The 21289-nt window shown below is 35.6% G+C and overlaps 1 protein-coding gene across 3 annotated transcripts in view; it reads right to left on the bottom strand.

Moving 5' to 3' along the window:
• The window catches only part of LOC119559145 (protein apterous), a 70419-nt gene extending 66219 nt beyond the window's left edge, over positions 1 to 4200 (bottom strand). For 2 of the 3 annotated variants that reach the window (XM_037872214.1, XM_037872215.1), the window contains exon 1: positions 3239 to 4200. In XM_037872214.1, coding sequence (XP_037728142.1) covers positions 3239 to 3277 — 39 coding nt within the window. In that variant the 5' untranslated portion in view covers positions 3278 to 4200. The remainder of the gene's footprint in view (positions 1 to 3238) is intronic. The other variant, XM_037872213.1, reaches the window with a different exon arrangement.
• Between the last annotated feature and the right edge of the window lie 17089 nt (positions 4201 to 21289).

Raw genomic sequence — 21289 nt, 5'->3', positions numbered from 1 at the left:
GCCACTGCCACTCTAACGCCTACAAACTGCCCAAGACTGTGGCTCCTACAGTTTAGATGCTAGAATAAAAATTTTAACTGAAATGTGTTGTCCTCATCAATACCTATCGATTGATAAAAAATAAAGTTTGCCACGCCCATTTTTACGCCCACAAACTTCAAAAAATCGTAAATATGAACGTGGATATCTCGGAAACTATCAAGGATAGAGAATTGGGATCTCAGATTTAGATTCCGTAGCCTTGTGCGCAGCGCAAGTTTGTTACGCAAATATGCCACGCCCACTCTAACGCCCACAAGCCGCCCAAGCCTGTGGCGCCCACAATTTTCATGCTAGATACAAAATTTTAACTGAACTGTATTGGTCTCGTCAATACCTATCGATTGACCCAAAATTTGCCACGCCCACTATAACGCCCATAACGCCTAAGTCTGTCTACCGCAGATAGGTTGCGCATTTCAATCTCGCTTTGCTGCTTGCAAATCTCCATTTCCCTTTGGTCCCTTTAGCTAAGTAACGGGTATTTGATAGTAGAGGTACTCGACTATAGCGTTCTTCCTTGTTTTTATACCCTTGCAGAGGGTATATTGATTTCAGTCAGAAGCTTGCAACGCAGTGAAGGAGACGTTTCCGACCCCATAAAGTATATATATTCTTAATCAGCATGACTAGACGAGTCGATCTAGCCATGTCCGTCTGTCCGTCCGTTTCTACGCAAACTAGTCTCTTAGTTTTAAAGCTATCGAGCTGAAACTTTCCCAAAAGTCTTATATCTTTTGCAGGTAGTACATAAGTCGGAACCAGCCGGATCGGACAACTATATCTTATAGCTCCCATAGGAATAATCGGAAAAAAAAATTTAAAAAATTATATCTTTGTGGTTTTTTAGCATATAACCTCCTAGGCTTGCAAATAACATTTTTTAATTAGTTTTGAGTTTTGAATTTAATTTTATCGAAATCGGACGACTAGATATAGCTGCCATAGTAACGATCGGAAAATTGGTGGAAAAATAATATGAAACAAATTGTAGCTTCGGTGTTTTTCAACATATAACCTCCTACGCTTGGAAATGACATTTTTTAATTAGTTCTGAGTTTCGAATTTAATTTTATCAAAATCGGACGACTATTTTAAATAGCTGCCATAGGAACGATCGGAAAATTGGTGGGAAAATAATATGAAACAAATTATAGCTTCGGTCTTTTTTAACATATAACCTCCTACGCTTGGAAATTACATTTTTTAATTAGTTCTGAATTTCGAATTTGATTTTATCAAAATCGGACGACTATATCATATAGCTGCCATAGGAACGATCGGAAAATTGGTAGGAAAATAATATGAAACAAATTATAGCTTCGGTGTTTTTTGACATATTATCTTATACTATTGGGAATATAATTTTTTGTGTTTTTAAATTTAATAATTATAGCTGCAAGGGTATATAAGCTTCGGCTTGCCGAAGCTAACTTCCTTTCTTGTTATTTGTTATTTTGACGTGTTCTAAAATTTTTTGTTGCCTTTGCACACAAAATTGTTTTATAATTCAATTCTAAAAACTTGCACAAAAAATAAAAATAAATGTTGACTCTTCGTGGGCTCGAACTCACCCCGTTTAGATGAGTTTGAAAGTTCAACGCATAAGACCGCTAAGCCACCGATTTTTAAATTTCAAGGATGTTTTTTATACCCGTTACCCGTAGAGTAAAAGAGTATACTAGATTCGTCGGAAAGTATGTAACAGGCAGAGGGAAGCGTTTCCGACCCCATAAAGTATATACATTCTTGATCAGGATCACTAGCCGAGTCAATCTAGCCATTTCCGTCTGTCCGGATGAACGCTGAGATCTCGGAAACTAGAAGAGTTAGGCTATGGAGATTTGGCAGATTCGTGAGCTTCTTACGCAGCGCAAGTTTGTTTCAGCAGAGTGTCACGCCCACTCTAACGCCCACAAACCGCCCAAAACTGTGGCTCCTACAGTTTTGATGCTAAAATAAAAAATAAAATGAAATGTATTGCTCTCGTCAATACCTATCCATTGACCCAAAAAAAAGTTTGCCACGCCCACTTCAACGCCCACAAACCGCCCACAAACTTCAAAAAATCGTAAATATGAACGTGGATATCTCGGAAACTATCTAAGATAGAGATTTGGAATCTGAGATTTAGATTCCGTAGCCTTGTACGCAGCGCAAGTTTGTTACGCGAATATGCCACGCCCACAAACCGCCCAAGCCTGTGGCGCCCACAATTTTAATGCTAGTTACAAAATTTTAACTGAAATGTATTGGTCTCGTCAATACCTATTGATTGATCAAAAAAAGAATGTTGCCACGCCCACTCTAACGCCCATAACGCTTAAGTCTGTCTACCTCCGGTAGGTGGCGCATTTCAATCTCGCTTTGCTGCTTGCATATCTCCATTTCCCTTTGGTCCCTTTAGCTGAGTAACGGGTATCTGATAGTCGAGGTACTCAACTATAGCGTTCTTCCTTATTTGTTCTACGAAATAAATAATATGTAAATAAATATGAGAAAATATTAAAAGCATGTGCTCCGAAAAAAAACAACCTAAATAATAGAAATAACTGGCATTTTAGAAAAACTAGCCCAAAAACACATTTTCTATGGCGACTTTTCCCTATATTTAGGGCGATTTTTCTAGTATTTAGAAAAATAATTTTATGAGTGTACCAACACATGATGTGCGGCATTCTCACCCTCTCAAATTATAGTAAAAAAAAATTCCTAGAAAAAGTACCGCAGATAATGTTTGCCGAGAACCAGAAAAAACATGATTTTTAAAAGAACAAGTTTTAATATTTAGGGCACTTGCTCTTGTTTTTAGGGCGCTTCACCATAGTTTCAAGAAATACCGCCGTTGATGCTTAAAATTTTTTTTCATATGTTAAGGGTACTTACCTTTGAAATCAGAAAAATCGCCCTAGGTTTAAGAAAATTAACCCTAGATCTAAGAAAAATCGCCCTAAATGTAAGACCAATACTTGCCTAGAAAACTTACAAAGTTTTCACCTTTGCAACGAAATTGAAAACACCAAGTGTATCCTACTGATTGAAAAATATTTAAAATTCTGGAAACTGACTTTGAATGTGCCCAGATCAATATTATTTCTAAACAACAGCGTTAGCATGAGCAGGAACGGAATGCTGCAAGAGGTAGTCAGACTTATCGCTGGCAGCCATTCATTTATTGGAGTCTGGGGGAAGAACTTACCCAATGCATCACAGGGCGCTCCTCGGTGCAGACGCCCATGTGCGTCTTTTGGAATGACTCGAGGTCTATTTCCAAGGATGATACCCGTCGAGAGTGGTATGATTGTTTAGGCTGTGCGGTACGTTGTGCAGGCCTAGTCTGTGGTGTTACGTTTATCCTGGCTAATCCTTTGGCCCCGGCCTTGATATGCAAATGATACTTGACACTTGACGGGATTGTCCCGATTTAAGCTGCCGAGTATATGTGTAAATATAACTAGATCTACCTATTACTTGGCAGGCAAGCATCACTTCATCGTTGTTTTGCAGATTGGCACCTCATATTTCTAAATAATTTAATTTACTGACGCCTTTTTATTTATTTCCGCTTCAGCAGCAAGGTAGTTTAAGAAACTTAGGGTCACACATGAGCATGTACGAGACACTCACTCAAACACTTTACTTAGCGACAGGTAAGATGAAGAGGTCGAGTTGGGATCGTTTTTTAACACCGACCGCACAGGTTGACAGCTGATTTCGGGGCGGTGACAACAAGCGGTCAGGGACTAGAATTTTCGATTTGTGACATTTATTTACAAGACAGCACGAGATCGGTACTTAAGATCCAAATTAAGTTTTAGTCGGGGTCTCCTACGGCAGGCGACGATGCGTCATACAAATAAGGCATTTGAGCGATATGGCCAGGTCCTCCCCAAGAAAGCTTTAGTTTTTGTCCGTTAACTGCCTTTAGACGTTAAGCTCAAAAAGCTGCCAAGGTCCGTATTCCCTTTTAAGATTTGTTCCGGCCATCCAAAAAATTAGGCCAATTCAAATAAACACAAGATCCCGATCCGCGATAATTCCTTCGATATTGATATTCCTTTGCTCGCGTAGACCGTCAAATTAAAAGCCGACTTGAATTCGACATTCGTTTACCGATTAAAGCAACCGAACTGCTCAAGGCGCGAGACAACCAGTCGGCGCAGCTGAGAAACTGGGAATGTTTGAACCAAACGCGAGCGCAGAACCAGAAGCCGAAATACAAAAACGCCCCATTCGCCTGCGTGTGTGGTGTGCGCGCGCCGGTGTGAGTAAATGCGAACGCGATGTCGTGAGAGTGTTTTTGGCCTGCTTGCACACACGCTCAGCGGGTAGCTCTCCGAAGTGGCAAATGGCGTCGCTCTCAACTGATTGCGTTAGTAGCTCTCTCCCACTCTAGCGCACTGCCATTGGCCAGAGGGGGCGTGGTGTGCTCGCGGCGCTCTTGCCAGACCGCCACCCCAAGTGACCCGCCCATCACTACGGTTTGGACAGTTGGCCGGCTGCCGAACATAAATATTTCAACGACGGCAGTCAGATGGAGCAGGAACAGAGCGGAAGAATTCATGTGGAGCCCTTTAAAGAAATTATGACTCGCAAAGGATGTACGCAAACACAGAAAAATCCTTTGCTTGTCACTAGTTCTACTTCGTGTCTGTTTATCAACACTGTTTTTCTTACGTCCGATGCTGCTTCTGTTCGACATCACCACAACGATATCCTTATCAAAAGCACACTCAGAAAAAAATCAAGTATTTCGTGCTTCAACCTAGTATTTTCGGTGTCAAGACTTCGCCAAGCATGGGAAATACAGAACGCGAAAACAAAATACTACTTTTGAGCACGAATTTTCAAGAACGAAAAAAATAGATTTAAGAACCTTTCGGTCTTCAATCAAGTATGAATAATTCTTAAAGCAAGTCATATTTGGACTAAAAACAAGAACGATTTAATAATAAAGTAAGAAAGTTGCAGGCATGACTTAAAGACGAATTATTCTTAAATCAATATATAATTATTATGAAATTAAAATGAGTTTTCATTTTATGCTAGTAAGAGAAATAGGTATTGGAAACTGAAACGAAATAAACGAGATATATATTAAAATTCGAAAAAGTCCTCAATATGAGAATTTTGTGAGCACGAACGTTCTTAAATGTTAAGCATGCAATTTTTCTTAAACCAAGGCTGTTTGTACTTGTTTTTAGCACGGTGTTTTTCCCTGAGTGCAGGAAGCTAAAAAACATCAACCTGGTCTTACATATTTTATTTATAATGTTTTTACTTTTGCGAATTAAATTTTTTCTTGGTCTATTAGTATTGCTACTTTATGTTTTCCTGCATTGCATGTGCTTATGTTGCTGTCGTTTTGAGCAAAAACCAGGAAGAACGTTATAGTCGAGTGCCTCAACTATCAGATACCCGTTACTCAGCTAAAGGGAACAAAGGGAGATGGATGCCCGCGATCTCAATATATGGTTATGTGGGCGGCAGGTAAAGTAGGCGTAGCTAACTTTTTTTGGGTCAATTGATATTGATGAGGCAAACACATTTCAGTTAACATTTTTTAGCATGAAAACTGTGGGCGCCACAGGTTTTTGGGCGTCAAAGTGGGCGTGGCATGTTTGCAAAATAAACTTGCGCTGCGTACAAAGCTATGGAATCTAAATCTAAAATCGCAATTCTCTCTTTGATTGTTTCCGAGATATCCGCGTTCATATTTACGATCTTTTAAAGTTTGTGGGCGTGTCAATTTTTTTTTGGGTCAATCGATAGTTATTGATGAGAACAATAAATTTCAGTTAAAATTTTGTTCCTACACAGAGAGAATTATTCAAGTAATTTGCACTCAAATTGACTATTTTTGTACTCAAAAATTCAGCATGAACAAAAATTCTCACATTGAGTGCAAAATACTCCCTTTCAGTACAAATTTCTCTAAAAATTTGTACTTACATTGAGTACATTTGTGCTCTTTTTTGAACATTTTTCCTCAATATGAGTACAAACAGCACTCATTTTAAGAAATAGTTTAGCTTGCATTTTAGAAACGAGTATCCCCTTTTCTCATACTGAGAAATTTCAAGCGCTCAAAATGAGAAACAAGTTCTTGATAGTGAACTTCTAAATTCTCAAATGAAGAACTTTTGTACTGTAAACAGCTCCACCCATTCCCAGAAAAAAAGGTAAAATATTTTTTTTCATTTTATTTTGTAATACAGTTATATATACATATTATTTTTTATTTAAGTTTGTGTTTCATGTTCTATGTTGTAATATTTTTTCCCTTAGCTGTCTGGTCGTCTAGCGAAGAGCAAAAAGGCTGAAAAAGAAAACGTTATTGCTAGCAAACATTGTAAATATATGTATATGCATATATAAGCATGAAACAATAAAAATAGACTTTTATTAAATGTACATTTAAAAAGAAATTTTAAAATTATATGTGTATGTATGTATGTACAATGTACGTAGAAACTAACAAAACTAGACACGTGCTTCACGCCACACATATGTACATACATCAGTGGTCGGCACACACATACCATCACAGTTTGCCTTGCATTAGTGTAAGTGTAAAAAACACGAAGTTGGCGCGCAGCGCTCTGACGCCTGACGTTTCTCTGTTTTGCACTGAAATTCTCTGCCGCAGAAGCAAAAAAACACGCCGAAGCTGAGAAAAAAAGACCCGAAGACTCATGCCGAAGTCATACGAACATCTACGTTATACGTGAGCGAGCAGAGGATGGGCAGAACAATATCCTGTGCTCACTAGATAGGCCGCTGCCGACCACTGACATACATACATATTGATGTACACGCTTTGGCAATATTTTTGTAGTGTTTGTTTATTCTATCATTATTTAGCACATTATAAACACAGTTTAAATTAAAAACTTACCCTCGAGGTACGGAAGGGTCGCACGAATGTCCAATTGACTAAAATAGTTTTTTAGCTTTGTGTTACGCGCACATCTTGACTTTGCTAAATCACACGGCAAATGATAGTCACACAAATGCGGCGCGCACCACTTTACACACCCATTAGTGAGAGAGAGACAACCATATACGCAACGAACTAAAGGCCGCTCATCTCTCGTCTCGTTCACAGAACGCAATTCTCTAGAACTCCTTATGAGAATTCGCAACTCATTTTTGAGTTTATCGGTTACTCATAATGAGAATATTAATTCTCAAGTTGGAAATTGAAGAAGATATTTCCTCAAACTTAGAATTTTGGGATCAATTCAAGTCCTTTTTCTTAAAATGAGTCCAGCTTTTCTCAACATGAGTTTTTTCCACAAATTTTGAACTTAAATTGAGCACATCCTTAAATTGAGAATACAAATACTCAATTTGAGAACGTCATAATTTTCTCTGTGTAGTATTAAAACTGTAGGCGCCACAGTTTTGGCCCGTTTGTGGGCGTGGCACCCTGCTGAATCAAATTTGCACTGCGCAAGAAGCTCACGAAGCTGCATGCGAAATCCTAAATTTATAGCTTTTACACTCATAAAAATTTTACTGTAAAATCGCCCTAAAAACAAGGAAAATGGCCCTTAAATGGGGGTCAATGGCGACAGGGTAAAAAAATAAGGGCAACATTTTCTTAAAATAGGCATGTATTAGTCTTACATTTAGGTCGATTTTTCTTAGATCTGGGGTTAATTTTCTTAAATCTAGGGCGACTTTTCTGTTTTCAAAGTTAATACCCTTAACATATAAAAACATTTTAAGCATCAACGGCGGTATTTCTTAAAATTATGGTGAAGCGCCCTAAAAACAAGAGCTAGTGGCCAAAATATGAAAACAAATTTTTTTAAAAAAATTGTGTTTGGACATGTTTGCTGGTTCTCGGCAAACATTATCTGCAGTACTTTTTCCAGGAATTTGTTTTAGGATTATTTGACTTAGTGTTCTTTTTTTACTATAATTGCAGAGGGTGAGAAGGGCAAGGCTATTATTTGGTAAACTGCTAATTAGAGTCATATGAACTGAAAGTAGTCATTAAACAGAATCAGGGAAATAACACAAATAAAAAACAACTTACTTCTTGAGAAAAATCTTTGTGGTTGCAAGCGAGAATTGGACTCACGACCATTGGGTTCGCAGTCGAGAGCACTACCGCTGTACCAAAGACTCATCGCGCTAGGCGACACGCATAAAGGGTTCATATCTCAATTTGTTCAAAGAAACAATTCTCACTTTAATTCTAAGAAATATTCTCACTAATGACATCAAATTATGTTTTATTTTACACAATTAGAATAAGTACATTAAAAAACAAGGAAGAACGCTATAGTCGAGTACCTCGACTACACCCAAAAAAAAATAGCCCTTAAATCAAGAAATTCGCTCTTAAATAAAGAAAATCGCCTATGATTTTGAGCCAACGGCGACTCGCCTTTATTTTAAGTAAATAATTTTCTTGAATTTATGTAAGCACTTTCTGGAAATAACTACAATTTTTTCTTAAATTCACGGCAAAGTACCTTATAAGTTGGAACAAGTTTCTAGAATTAAGAAAACTGTTCTAAAAAATAAGGCTTTTTTTCTAAGGAACAAGTACTACTTTTTTAATCTTTAGGGAATTTCTTTCTTAAAATATGGATTGTTTTTCTATATATTACGGTCTTTTTTCTTATTTCAAGAAATTTGTTTCTATGTTTAAGGTCAATTTTTTCTAAATCGAAAAACTAATTTTTTCGTAAATCAAGAAACTTGTTTCTATATTTAACGGCTATTTTTTCTAATTTGAATAACCAAGTTTATTAAAAATTACAGCATTTTTTCTTAAATCAATTATCCCATTTTCTTTATTTAAAGGCCAATTTTTCAATATTAAGAACTAATTTTATTGAAAATTAAAATTGGTGAATAGTTCATTTGTTACATAGCTATTACATTTCTTAACATTACATTTGAAATATATATTTTGATTCTTAAAAATAAAACTTAGGTTTTAAAAACATAAATTTTCCACACTTATGATATTCAATGGAGGATACTCTAAATCACTTAATTTAATTATCTTCATTTCGGGGTTTTTAGTATGTACCTTTTTAAAAAATGTAAAGTGTTCAGAATATTCTGTTCTTAAAATAATACATAAAAAATATACAAATCCATTTTGTGCGACAATTTCTTTAATTTCGTATGCCACAAAGTTAGGTTTAGATTTATAGACAATATAGTTTTTTTTACACTATAAGAAGTTGAATTAATATAAAGATTCTTTTTCAAGTTAAGACAAGTATTGGGACTGGTAACAATATCATTATCTTGCAAATATTGAGCAGATCTAGAAGAACAAAGTTCGTTTTCACTTGTCGTGTCAGAACTTAAATTTTCATTATTGGTTGCATAAAGCTTTTCATTTAGAGTATGTTTTTTAAAATTAGATATGCTTAAAAAAGATTGTGAGCAATTGGGATAACAACAATAAAGAGTAATATACGAGTCAAAACAATGAAATTATCTTGTATGAGACCAAAATTCGTTATGTGGTTTAAGGGAATCTGAGCAAATTTTATATACGAAACTCATTTTGAAAACTTATTGGTTACGGTTTCAAATCATTTAAGAACTCGGATAATGATCTACTCTTTATGTCGGTGTCCAAATTAATATCAAAAAAGTATTTTTGAACAAACGTCCATACGAGCACACACTCTTCGGGATACTTTAAATTCAAAATAAAAAAAACTTTAAAACATAAGTCTAAAGCTGACAAGATATTTGATTGCTTATAAAATATACCTGAAACATATACATAAAAATGTTCCAGGTTGTGAGGTCCACTTCCGATGCAACAAATCAGTGGTTGAAAACTGGTCTTATTTCCAAAACAAGAGTTTACTTCGCCAGAGATGTAATCTTGCAGTTCTCCAATCGTTGATTTCCAAATTAAAAATTTTAATCTGGAATCATCTATTGAGCATTTTTAAAATTTGGATCCGTCAGCATGTTTTCGTCTCGATGTCGGAACTAACACAGAGTGCAACAGCAATAGTATAAGAACATTTTGAGTATCTATAGGATAATCAAAATTATTGAAAGAAAATAGCAGTAGAATAAAAATTAAAATTACTTACCCTCAGACTTTCCGTCAAGTTCTTTTAGAAAGAGTTTACCTTTATGCTCTTTTACCTTTAATTGTAAAAGCGGTAAACATTTTAGTTTGAAGGGTTCGTACTTTGTAAATAATAGATAAAAAATCATTTAATTTTTGGTTTTAAAATCGGCCAATATCTGTTAATGAAGCAGAAAGGTCAATAAATAAACATAAAAAATAAATAAATTGTATTTACTAGCTCAAACCCAAACGACTGCTTAAGGATTGGTAGGGTATCAAAAATATTTTCCAAGGACTCAGCGGTTTCAAAAAAGTTCCTTCTATATTCGTAAGTTCTTTCCCATACTTCAAAAACTGTCTTCATCGGCTCGACATTGAATTTTAACCAACATATATCAATATTATCGTCTATACTTTCCACTAACTCCTTTTCAGGAGCAGTTTGATTTTCGGAATCTTTATATTTCGATTGAAAATTATAATAATTGTTGTAAAGTAATCCTTTCGGCTTTTTTCCATTTACTTGTATATAAAAAGTGTCCTAAAAGCATTTAAAATAAAAAAGGTAAGTTGATGTATGTTCATTTTTACATGTTCACAAATATAACCTGAATCTCAGACTCAAATAACAAGACAATTTGTTCGAAAATTTCTTTAAGAAGATTTTGTTTTGGTTGTATGTTGTGAGCCACCAAATGCTCAATTATTATTTGGCTCAAAAGTTTTCTGTATTTTGGGCTCAATCGTTTTTCCTTTGCAAAATAGTTTTAAAGAATTTTTCCTTTTGAGCTGTTCAGTAGAACTTTGTTTAAGTCAATTTGATCATCGGATCGGAAAGTTCTCTAAAAAAATATTAATTGTAGTAAAAATTACACAAATTAAATTGTCTTATATATCAGCAACTAAATACAAATAACGCCAACGAAATTATTAGAAAAACCACGACATAAAGTTAGCTACTATATCTACAACTACATATGTACATTTTAAATTTTTATATTTAAGCTTTTTTGATAATCATAATGATGAGTAATAAAATAAAAATGAATAAAAGAGTAACTGAAATGTATTGGTCTCGTCAATACCTATCGATTGATCCAAAAATGTTGCCACGCCCACTCTTACGCCCACAACGCTTAAATCTGTCTACCGCCGGTAGGTGGCGCATTTCAATCTCGCTTTGCTGCTTGCATATCTCCATTTCCCTTTGGTCCCTTAAGCTGAGTAACGGGTATCTGATAGGCGAGGTTCGTTCTACCTTGTTTTTATAAGAGAACACAGTTTGAAACTGAAGTAACCATAAACTTATTTTACTTTTTTGGGTCTTATTAAAGCGACTTAAAGTTAGAACACAAAATTGATTTACATTTGCCATATCTGTTGCACCGATTTTCCTGTCTAGTTAATGTTGGTATGGACAAAAGAAACTAAACGCCAAAACTAATGTTTGAAAAAGTTAATATAGAGCGTTTAAAGTCGAAAAAATAAGTATTTTTTGTTAGTTATCCATATTTTGAGAATCCTCAACATCCTCTTATATTGGTACAACTCATAAAACAATTTATAATGGTACATTGGGGCTTAATTTCGTGTTTAACGACATGACTTCTGGTCTTGGTATGAGTTATACTAATATGATATCAAACAAAAACACCTCTTTACGAGGTAAAAAACTAGTGACGATCACACCTTCAACATACAAAAGTACTGATATCAACTTTTGTGACGAAAATGTATTATACGACCTACTAAGCAAATACGCTTTCTAACTTTTTGTCTTCATTCTCATTTTTTTAGGAATCTATGCATTTTAATGCAATGCATCACTGTTGTTTTTTATAAATCCTTTATAAATGGTATAGTATCGTGATAAAAATATGAAATCGGGTTGAGACCATAAATTACAAAGAATCACTCATATAGCCGCAAAATTGAACATATGCAGTGATGGCCCGATTATAACGAGTGATACCCCAATCGAAAGGTTTCGCTAAAACTAAAAAGATTGCATACCAAGACTCAAAAAATTCTTACCTCGACCAACCCTGAATTGAGGTTGAACTGGCGACTGTTCTCACCATAGTCAGACGAATGCTTATTCGGCCACGCGTGCTTCTCGCCATGCATAGTCCAAAGAAGGCTAAGGTCGAGCTGAATACGTTTATTATACCCGTTACTCGTAGAGTAAAAGGGTATACTAGATTCGTCGGAAAGTATGTAACAGGCAGAAGGAAGCGTTTCCGACCCCATAAATTATATATATTCTTGATCAGGATCACTAGCCGAGTCGATCTAGCCATGTACGTCTGTCCGTCTGTCTGTCTGTCCGGGTGAACGCTGAGATCTTGGAAACTATAAAAGCTAGGCTATTGAGATTTGGCGTGCAGATTCCTGAGCTTCATACGCAGCGCAAGTTTGTTTCAGTAGAGTGCCACGCCCACTATAACGCCCACAAACCGCCCAAAACTGTGGCTCCTACAGTTTTGATGCTAGAGTAAAAATTTAAACTGAAATGAATTGTTCTCATCAATACCTATCGATTGACCCAAAAAAAAGTTTGCCACGCCCACAAACCGCCCACAAACTTCAAAAAATCGTAAGTATGAACGCGGATATCTCGGAAACTATCAAAGATAGAGAATTGGGATTTCAGATTTAGATTCCGTAGCCTTGTACGCAGCGCAAGTTTGTTATGCGAATATGCCACGCCCACTCTAACGCCCACAGACCGCCCAAGCCTGTGGCGCCCACAATTTTTATGCTAGATAAAAAATTTTAACTGAAATGTATTGGTCCCGTCAATACCTATCTATTGATCCAAAAAAAAAGTTGCCACGCCCACTCTAACGCCCATAACGATTAAATCTTTCTACCGCCGGTAGGTGGCGCATTTCAATCTCACTTTGCTGCTTGCATATCTCCATTTCCCTTTGGTCCCTTTAGCTGAGTAACGGGTATCTGATAGTCGACGTATTCGACTATAGCGTTCTTCCTTGTTTTAATATTAATCCTTTAAGCAATCGAATAAACAATTCGGCGAATAGAAAAGTGAAACTAATAAGAATCAAAATTTAAAAAATTTTAGAAAATAAATTGGTAAAGGGTGCACTTTTCGTGGCGAGAACTCGAACTATGTTCTTTTATACAATTGTTTGGTGACCTGAAGACCTTCCCTAGACAAGCATCGAAACTTAAGAAAAAATCAATTTTCTTTCGAAAACTAGGTATCTGCTTCTTAGAACTACACCCAAAAAAAATCTTTGAGTGTCAATTTGATAAGTGTGGGTGAAAATGACACTACACCTAGGATCAAATTTTTTGGGATCAATTTGATCCTAAGTGAGTGTCAAAAGTATACTACATTGTATGAAAAATCTTTTTGATCCTAATTAGTGTCATTTTGACCAAATCCAGGGTCTCGTCGATACCAATAATTGTATTTTTATTTTCGAAATTCGAACTGCGCCTATCGTGCAAGCAAGCGCAGTTATCGATAAATCATTGTGAGCTCGACATTGCGTAAAAGAGACAAATATTTCAGTGCAAGGTGCTAGTGTTTATTGAATCAGGTAAGTACATCCCTAATAATATAATATGTAATATGTAATGTACTTTGCGGTTACATACATACATATTTACGCAGGAATGTGTATCTATTCGTTACAGCGATCTTCGAATTCATAGATACACACTGCACATATATATATATGTAAGCATGTAAGCACTGACGGTGACATCGCTTGCAATTTTTGAATGCAATATTTTTTTTTCTCATTTAAGTTCACTACGGAGGACAACGTTTCTATGCAGATGGCTCGCCTATCCACGTATGTACACCTGGTCGACGGCAGCAAATTTATAAAATTAAAAATATACATATAACTTCAATAAAAAAGCCAAATTTGTATTAAAAAAAGTGATAAATAAATTATTGGTCTTTTTTTGGGTGTGAAATCAACAATTTATTCGTTTCATATTGATACTAAAATCGTATCAAGTTGACCCTAAAAATGGCCCTTTTATACCCCGAATGAGTATCAAATTACTGCGAAATATTGTCAATGTGACCACATATTCTTACTAAAAAATGCCAATGCGTAGTGTCCTTTTGACACCAAAAAGTGTCAAATTGATATTTTCGAAAATATCAAAATGACCCCAAAATAGTGTCAATTAGATGTGCTTCGTATCAGAGATTTTTTGACACTCAGTAGTATCACATTGACACCTAAATAATGGCATATTGATGACCATTTTTTTTTGGGTGTAAGTACGAATTTACTATTATTTAAAGAACAAAAAATAAGAAAGTGTCGCCATTATCGACGATTTTCTAAAATGTATGGTTATTTTTCATCTGAGTGTATTCATCTTTGTGTTTTATTTTAACACTTTTTGCATATTTTCTTAAAATTGGTTCGGACGATTTCTTTTATAGTTTTAAGCTATGAGGTTCCGTTACTTTAAATATATATAACTTTTTGTCATCAAAATGAGTGTTTGAATGTTATGAAGCGACCATCCCGTTTCAGTATAAAAAAAATGTTATGCTTACTTGGCCGAAATCTATGCAAGATTAGATGTTGTTAGATATTTTTTAAGTAAGAGGAAAACGTTTAGGAGTTTGTCATCGAAAACAAAATTAAATTATTAAGAGAATTAATTACTAAAAGCCCTAAAACTAAAATATGTTTACTGGTTGAATTTCCGATGTCTAATTTAATATACTACTGTTGGAAAGAAGTAAAGTGAAGTTGTTTTTTTAGACTTTCGTGGTGTGATGCACATGAACTCCATCCACCCAGCCAAACTGGTAATAAGTAATATTTGAGCGATTTGCATCATTTTCGTGAAGCGATTCGTCTAAAAAGAATTATCGGCAACAACTCTTGGTTTTTGCATCACGATAATGCACCGGCTCACATTTCACTCGTTCTTCATGACCATTTCGCTAAAAATTCGACCATACCGTTCCGCAACCACCGGAAAATGACTATTTGGCATGTTTTGTGGATTGGAAAAAACGTTGGTATAAGAGTATTTTATCTGGGAAGGATTACTTTAAACGGGGATAAAATTGATTTAGAAGAATAAATAAAGATTTTTCATTTGTCAAACAAATTTACCTTACCCTTTGCCCACAGTAGTACTGTGTTTATATTCATAGAAAAAATGTTTCTATAATTATGTACAGGATACGGGATCATAAAACCAAGTGGACTTGGCCTTGCCAACGAAAATATATATGTAGAGAAACAACTTTCGTTAGTTTAATTCATCAGTTTATTCTTTGATACATTTTCGCAGTTTTTCTTCTTATTGTTTTATTTAGTTTTATTTTTCAGTAGTTTTTAGTTTTAATTTTTTCGGAAGTAAGTCTGGGTAAATTCGAATCCGTTTGAATTTTTCGGAAGTAAAAACTAAAACAGAGCCGATATATACATACAACAAATTGACTATAATGAAGAAGAAAATAAATCCATTTAAATTTAAGTAGCAATTGCAACCTAATTCCTCAGGAAATTCTGGTAGCTGCTTTCACAGGAAAGTCCTCTGCAGCAGACTAGAGGAGTTTTTTTTCCATAAATTGTTTTCCATTTTGTTACGTTGTTGTATTTTCTATTAAGAAACATTTTAACCGTCAAATCTATTTTTTTATTTAAATAAAGTTTATAAAAATGTATTCTAATATGACTTCATATTATTCTTCCCAATAAAGTTAAAAGTACTGAAAAATTAAAACCAATAATTGCAAATCTTTTGCATAATTAACACTCGCGTAAAAATGCGATCAATATTTTTTACGAGTACTTTAGCAATGTCAAGCGTTTAAAAAATGGAATCTAGAATAAGGTCTATAATTAAATATTATTTTTAAAATAAATAATAGGGGAATGTAGGATATAGTGAATCGTTATTCGTTCTTCGAACGTCGATTTCCCAAAAACAATTATTTTTTAAGAGTTCAAAAAAAGAAAAAGGCTGTCATATTTCTGTAAAAATTCGATTTTAAAGCATAAAAAAATTTTTTTATTACAAATAAGTACTAATTTTCTTATTTTTTAAATTCAGACATATGAATTGTTTTCTTTAAATTACGTGACTTGAAAAATTTGAATAATTTGGATAACTAATTTTATTGAAAATTAAATTTTGTTTCTTCTTTTTATACCCGTTACTCGTAGAGTAAAAGGGTATACTAGATTCGTTGGAAAGTATGTATTAGGTAGATCGAAGCGTTTTCGACCCAATAAAATATATATATCAGGATCACTAGCCGAGTCGATCTAGACATGTCCGTCTGTCCGTCCGTCCGTATGAACGCTAAGGTCTTGGGTATGGGATTGTCATGAAGATTTTTGATCTTCTTGCGCAGCTCAAGTTCATCTCAGCAGGAAGCCACGCCCTCTAACGCCCATAACGATAAAACCCGTTTACCACCCACATTATTTTCCATTTTCGAAAAACTTAAATTAGATTTTGTTTTTATTATCAATGCATGTAGTTGGCCAAAGCAAATATATTTTTATATTTTACAAAAGAGTAGGAAAGTGGCATTTCTTCCACCAGCATACATTTGATATTGCATGAACACCTGGAAGTATAAAGGGGTTTTTCTCGTTGGATCCCGCATAATTTGACAATCGCTTTAAAAAGACTCGTGTAGATTGGTGCAAAGAAATTTTGCAAAAATACAATACCGGGATTGTATTTTCAAAATTCGCTTATAATATATGCACAGGTGGCGAATGATGGATCTATGCTTATGAGCCCAAAACAAAACAGTAATCCACCGTGTGAGTCTTCGAAGTCGAGCCATATCCATCGAAAGTTATTCGTGGAAAAAACACTTCGAAGCAAATGATCGCCTGTTTCTTCGCTAAAACTGGTCATATTGGGACTGTTCCGCTTCAGCAACGAAGGACAGTCAATTTTGAGTGGTACATCACAATTGGTTTGCCTAAAGTCTTCGGAGAAATTCGAATAAAGATCTAGAGAAGACGGATCTTTGTGCACTTTGACAATGCTAGATTTCACACGTCAGTTTAAACCAGCGCCTTTTTATCCGACCAAAACGTTAAATTGATGGGTCATCCGCCGTACAGCCCTGACTTGGCACCCAATGATTTCTGTCTATTCCCGCACATCAACAGACAAATGCGTAGTCAACGATTTTCGTCGCCAGAAGAAGCGTTCGCCAGTTGAAGCGTTCAAAAACTATGTTTTGGAGCTTACTGAGAGTACTTTGAAAAACAATACAACCATTTTTTAAGAAAAACATTCGCATTTTTATTATTCGATCTAGCCATATCCGTCTGTCCGTATGAACGCTAAGATCTTGGCAACTATAAGAGCTAGAGAGTTTTTCAGATTCAGATTCCTTAGCTTTGTACGTAGCGCATGTATGGTAATGTGCCACGCCCACTCTAACGATCTACTAAATAATTACAATTTCTTAATGTTTTTACATTCTGGACGCTGCTATTCAATATGCTTGGGTTTAGCTGTACGATTCTTTTATAGTAGATCGTATAATACATTTTCGTCACAAAAGTTTACACTTTTGTTTGCTGCAGGTGCGATTTACTAGATTTACTAGATTTTACCTCGGTAAGAGGTGTTTTTATTTCATATCACTAACTACTATTTTAACGATTATTTCACTTTTATGTTTGTTTCATTTTGTAAAGATTGTATTGTTTGAAATTTTAAACAAAAATGTTGGTGCATGTTACTGAAAAATAGTACGTAATAGTAATGAATAATACCTGATACATGTTGATTTCACCAAGTGTTTTGTTGTGCATATTTAACTAAGCGTTTGCAAAATTTAAACCAAAAAAGTTGTATGATTAATATTCATTTTTATTCAATTCTCTTTCTTCTCGGTTCCGCCCTATCATCCCTTATATTTTCACATCGAGTTCCACCGAATCCGGACTTATCCACCCTCAAAAAAAAATGCTAGGAACAGCCCTTCTTTAATGCGTCAGGGATCCTTGCCGCCCAGACAGCAATGGAGGCCAAGTCCCCGGGCCCAGTAGCCCAGCCTTTCATCGCATACGGCTGGAAGCGCACGCTATTTGTACGGCTATTTGTCATTAATGCTAGGCAACGAATTAAAAAATCCAAGCTCACAAAATGATGTTAAATTTTCTGTCTATTTGACTTTAATGGATGTGTTGCCAGATGAAGGTGCTAAAGAAAACTCCACGACCTAGCCTGCGGGTGAAAAGAGGTCGCCCAAATAAAGAAACAAAAAACCTCTTCGTTTTGAAATACTGCAAAAACACAGCGTTAACAATGAGCCCGCCCCTGCCGCATTCGCTCTTAGCTTCGTTATGGTTGTGCAAAGGTTACGTTTCACGAGGAGTACGGTGTGTTGCTTTTTTGTTGGTGCTACGCAGCTACGTGAAGGAAAGGAGATTGGGCGAAGAATTTTGGGGGGTGTGGGTGAGGTGGTGGTTGTTTTTGGGGTGGCTGCATTCTATAAAGCATCCTTTTAATGCAAAGAACATACTAATGCAACACAAGCTACTGTCGGCGAGGGCAACGGTGGCTCAGTGACTGGTTTCACATCGGCGGGTGTGAGGCGAACCGCAGTTACGTAAATACGAAAATCCGATATTACGTTTCCATTCGTCGGGTCCCACCAGTGTGTGTGCTTCCTTGTTAAACAAGTACTACGCTTTGGCACTGCACTCAAAGAACGAAATCTGTCCAAGAGAAAATGCAGGATCAAACCTGAACGCAAAACGAAAGCCGCCGTTTGGAATCCTTTTACAAAAACACTACAACTGAATACCTAGAAAGCAAAAGACTTCACCGCAACAATTTTAATGGCATACTTAACGGAGTAGACAAGAAAACGCAAGTTTCGGGGGAAGTGTGGGAGGATGAATTTAGATTGGGAAAACACGGAAGTGGAAGAATGTATTTTGATCCATCCAAGTGGCACACCCAATTCAAAACATACCACACAAATTTTTCAATTGGAAATTTTTTTTTTTGATTTACCAAACAATATATATTTCTTAGAGCAGATTTAGTTTGTAAACCATGTTAACGGCACTAACCCATTCCTAATGCAAACAGAAATGAAATGTAAAAACAAATTAATTTTAGCCGGTGCATTAGGTCTTCATTTATTTCCTTATATGACCTTTATTGAATTTATGAAAAGATTTTATTGTTTTACATTACGCAAGAGCTTTAGATTTATGAAAATTTGAGATGGTGAGATAAGGTACGTTTATCAGAAAGAAAGCGAAAAGTCCAGCACTTAGGCCACTTGCCATGACTCGAGAAAAGGAAAAGGTGACCTATATGCGGTACCAATTTATTTTAAATTGCAGTGGTTTAAATTGGTCATAACTTCAAATTTAGTTGCCCACAAGTTACATTCAATAAATCTTATATTTCTATCTATTTATGCAATTTTTCGTTACCATTATAAATTCTAATTGAAAATAATCATTTGCATTGTTTTTTTCAATTGAAAAAGTTTTTCCATTAGCATTAGTTTCCAAAAGTCATGCTTTTTAAGCGCTTGCAGAGGGTATAATGTTTTCAGTCAGAAGTTTGCAACGCATTGAAGGAGACGTTTCGACCCCATAAAGTGTATATAATCTTTATTAGCATCACCGTCTTCATTAGCATCACCGTCTGTCCGTATCTACCCAAACTTGTCTCTCAGTATTAAAACTATCAGGATGAAACCTTCCCAAAAGTATTATTGCTTTGCTGGTAGTATATGAGTCGGAACGCGCCGGATCGGACAACTATGTCCTATAGCTCCCATAGGAATAATCAAATATTTTTATACCCGTTACTCGTAGATTAAAAGGGTATACTATATTCGTCGGAAAGTATGGAACAGGCAGAAGGAAGAGTTTCCGACCCCATAAAGTGTATATATTCTTGATCAGGATCACTAGCCGAGTCGATCTAGCTATGTCCGTCTGTCCGTCTGACCGTCTGTCCGTCTGTCCGTATGAACGCTGAGATCTCGGAAACTTTAAGAGCTACAATACTTGGATTAGGCATGCAGATTCCTGAGATTCCTGCGCAGCGCAAGTTTGTTTCAGCAGAGTGCCGCGCCCACTCTAACGCCCACAAGCCGCCCAAAACTGTGGCGCCTACAGTTTTGATGCTAGAGTAACAATTTTAACTGAAAGGAATTGTTCTCATCAATACCTATCGATTGACCCAAAAAAAAGTTTGCCACGCCCACTTTAACGCCCACAAACCGCCCACAAACTTCAAAAAATTGTAAATATGAATGTGGATATCTCGGAAACTATCAAAGATAAAGAATTGGTATCTCAGGTTTAGATTCCGTAGCCTTGTACGCAGCGCAAGTTTGTTACGCGACTATGCCACGCCCACTCTAACGCCCACAAACCGCCCAAACCTGTGGTGCTCACAATTTTCATGCTAGATAAAAATGTTAACTGAAGTGTATTTGTCTCGTCAATACCTATCGATTGATCAAAAAAAATTTTGAATAAAATTAAAAACAAATCCGACGACTTTATCATAACTGCCATAGGAACGATCGGATAATTAATGTCAATATATAACCGTTATTTTTCGTTTTCGGTACACATATACGGTAGTAAATTTAAATAGAAAATGATCTTAAAATTTTTGTAATTACTTTTTAGTTTTTTAAAAATCGTAAAGCCCTGTACATACCTCAGTAAAATTGATATATGTGCAATTCTTTTTTTTATATTACCGTCGTTTTAAAAGCGACAGTTTTGTTTTGAGTATACACAATTTTTCTCTTATATATACTAATGTTTCGCCAAGCATTGATTTCTTATCAGCTCCCAATCTTAAGCACCGTTAAAATAAAGAAGAACGCGAAGTGATGCCTTTCATAGAAAGTTGATAAATGTGCAAAGTTATTCACTTACGTTTGGAGTGTGATCTGGTAATATTGTCTTGGAACAAATTGACTAAATTTGTGTGATTACTTATAAGCGCCGAACTTAAAATTCTATCGCGATATTTTAAAAAGCTTTAAGTTGAGTAAACGGTTAAATTTAATTAAAATGCCACGTGGAACCGAATTAAGTAACGAAGAGCAGATTAAAATCAAAACAATGGCGGATTGCGGCGTTAAAGTGGGTGTTATTGCTACAACAATAAACAGACATCGCAATACTATAT

This window comes from Drosophila subpulchrella, unplaced genomic scaffold (assembly GCF_014743375.2).
Source record: "Drosophila subpulchrella strain 33 F10 #4 breed RU33 unplaced genomic scaffold, RU_Dsub_v1.1 Primary Assembly Seq18, whole genome shotgun sequence".
NCBI classification, from domain to species: Eukaryota; Metazoa; Arthropoda; class Insecta; order Diptera; family Drosophilidae; genus Drosophila; species Drosophila subpulchrella.
This window is presented reverse-complemented; position numbering and strand designations above follow the sequence as displayed.